Genomic DNA, 3,001 nt, shown 5'->3' on the forward strand with positions numbered 1-3,001 from the left:
CAATGTCCAATCTGGTGAACTCTGTCTTTGCTTTTCGATGTCTCCCTAAAGTGCTAATGTACTAAGGTGCCCAATTATTTAGTTAGCGTGTGTGTGTGTATGTGTACACCTCAGAGTTCTATCCCAACAAGTGGGGGAGGATCTGGAGACCAGGAGCATCTATAAGCAGAAGGAGGGGCGCCTTAAACCAGAGTGTGTATCAGACCCTCACAATCAGGGTACATCGTCCACTCCAGATCATCTGCTTTACTCTCCTCATTCTCCTGCTGGGTCTTCAACATTTTGGGCTTTTTTCCCTTTAGGTCCACAATGCTGGGACGACTACTTCTTCAGAGTGCAGTGATCCTTTGGCTGGTGCAGACAGTGCACACACTAGGTGAGTGAAGTGTGGAGGTGAAGGGTGAAATTTAGAATGTTGATTGGATAATTGATTCAAATAGACCTTCCAGTCACCGTTATTGGAGTGTTTCCTAAAGAAATAAAGCTGCATAGTTTGTTTTGGGGAGAAAATGTGATCCTATATGTTCTGTAGAGCACTGTGGTCAATAAACGGTATGTCTGTGGTCGGTTGTAGAGTGAAGGTGAAACACACAATTTTGAGTCAGGAGCTGACATATGGCAAAGGATGATGATATATCAGCCATTACAGATTACCCCTGACCTCTGTGACACGATTTCCCTTCTTGCTGCTTCTCATAAAAACTTTCTAAAAAGGGGATCATTAATGATTATTGATCAGAAAATCAACCAATATTCCTGACATTGCTTTAACTTAATGCTTTACTCTTACAACTAGAATCTTTCATTGCCATTCCTTAATTTACCAACTGCAGTACTGTAAAGTCTAAGTTTGTTTTTAACAATTTCCCCTGGGATAAATAGAGTTCCATCTAACCTGAAGGCTGTTTCCACTGAATTTAACTGCAACATCCAAATCAATTGTGTACTACTGGATGTGCACCAATTCTGCACTAGATCCCTCTTTTTAATTATGGCTTATACCAAATTACTTTTTGATCGGTTTGTGATCTTTGAGGGCCAGGATTTAAAGATGCTATTAACGAATAAAGCAGACATCATTATAGCCCGAGAAATGATTACACTACCGTCAAAGGATGTTTGTGCTCTTCTTTAAAGACTGCCAAACTATGGCAAAATGCACGCTGCAGTCTTGTGCAGGGAAAGAGTTCAACCTGCTGAGTCCTGAAGAGTTAGAAAAGAGATGAGACAAATGTCTTTTAGGTGCTCGGGTTTGTCTGTCAAATTTCAAAGGATCATGTTAAACTGAAACCTTAGCAGCACTCGCTGTACAGCTCGGATGTGTGCTCCACCCTCTACCAACTTTTCTTGTGATGATGCGAAGAAACTATATATTCTTTTCTGTTTACCGCCAGCCTCAGTTTGTGAAATCAAAGGCAGCTCGTCTTCAGTGGCAGCAGCAGTCTAAATCTAACATCTCTCTGTGAGAAGGGAAATACTGGTTTTACTGCTTATACACAGTCACTCCATTGACTTCTTTAGAGTCGAGGCTTGCTACTTCCCAAAAATGTTCATCACTAAACTGACTCAACCAGAGACTAGATTTATTTTGTATAGGCTGAGTGTGTAATTCTAATTTAGGGACTGTATGAAAGTTAATGGGGTTAGTGGGGGAGAGGAGCTTAACTTTTTATTTCACTTTTTAAAACAGCAGGGCCCTTCAGAGGGCTATTACTATTTTCTATGAACTCTTCTCTTGAATTGGAAAAAAAAAATCAACACCCTCCTCCCAATATCTCAAATGTCTCTCTGCATTGAAACAATATGTTTAAAATCAATAATTTTAGGGAACAAATGCAAAGCAGAAAGATTTTGTTTTTACTATAGCCATCACTGCAAACATTAGAAGTGGAGTTTTAGATTGCAAAATTTCCAACACCATGTTGAATTTAATCTTTGCTAATCCACAAATAAAGAGCTTCTAAATAAAAGTTATTAATGTCACTGAACCAATGAACCAGGTATATGCAGGTGGTATCACTATGGCTGAATTTTAATATTTTTGCCACACACACAATAAGATAATGATAAAATGTGTGTCTGTGATGAAGAAAAAAAACCATAACGTTTTTGACGTCCTCGTATGATTCAGTTAAAATCACTGGACAAATTGAGTATGAAGCCTTTTCATCTTCTTTTGCTGACAACATTTTGCTTTGTTATCTTTTGTATAAAATGATTTGTTGCTAATAATCAGGCTTAATTCCTGCCCTGTGGATTAAGCATTGATACACCCAAAAGATGTTGCGACGCAAAATGTTTTTTTCTTGCTGTTGTGCAATAGTAACATTACAGTGGTTTAACATATTAAGTTTGCTGTGTTTAAGGTTATGGAACTGCATCTGGAATATCCAACGGACAGGGCCCACAACATTATGGTACCCTCAAAACACTCTACAGTCTGTCTTCATTAAACATGAAAATTATTGTGTTTGTGGGATTGTTTACACAGGCTGAAGCTTTTGTTCTCAGCTGTCATGTCATTGTTCATCTAGGAAAGAAACTTCTGAATGGTGGCCGACGAATGCTGATGCCGTCCAAAGGTAAATTAACAGCAGATAACAGCTATAAATTTGTCTGTCCCTAAGAATAAGCTTTCAATATGTATATATATATATATATATATATTAAAAAAATGTTTTTAAAGGTGTGGGCCAGGCATTGGGTGCACAGAATGGATACGGTGGATACCCAACAAAAGGCGTAGGTTAGTGATGTTACATTAATCTGCAGGACAGATTGTTCTGACTTTACAAAAAATATGTTTCAAATGTTACACTCAAGCAATTGGCCAGCAGTAGATATTTCAAGTACAAATGAAGGAAAATCCAATGGTAAATGTGTTTCCACGGAATCAAGTGGAAATTTAGAGCTTTTTCTAATGTTTTTTCACCAAACATCTCTTTTATTTAAGGCTATGGTGCAGCTGCTGGTGGGACCAATGGAGGAGGGACAAAAGGTA

General features: G+C 38.3%; 1 protein-coding gene across 1 annotated transcript in view; it reads left to right on the forward strand.

Annotated features, from left to right (window-relative positions):
- Positions 1–204: 204 nt before the first annotated feature.
- cmn (calymmin) overlaps positions 205–3,001 on the forward strand; it is a 20,583-nt gene continuing 17,786 nt past the window's right edge. Inside the window, exons 1-5 of the mRNA XM_034860817.1 lie at positions 205–376; positions 2,367–2,417; positions 2,535–2,582; positions 2,687–2,746; positions 2,954–2,998. Of these exons, the coding sequence (XP_034716708.1) occupies positions 310–376; positions 2,367–2,417; positions 2,535–2,582; positions 2,687–2,746; positions 2,954–2,998 (271 nt within the window). The 5' untranslated portion in view covers positions 205–309. The remainder of the gene's footprint in view (positions 377–2,366; positions 2,418–2,534; positions 2,583–2,686; positions 2,747–2,953; positions 2,999–3,001) is intronic.

This window comes from Etheostoma cragini, chromosome 21, assembly GCF_013103735.1.
Source record: "Etheostoma cragini isolate CJK2018 chromosome 21, CSU_Ecrag_1.0, whole genome shotgun sequence".
NCBI classification, from domain to species: domain Eukaryota; kingdom Metazoa; phylum Chordata; class Actinopteri; order Perciformes; family Percidae; genus Etheostoma; species Etheostoma cragini.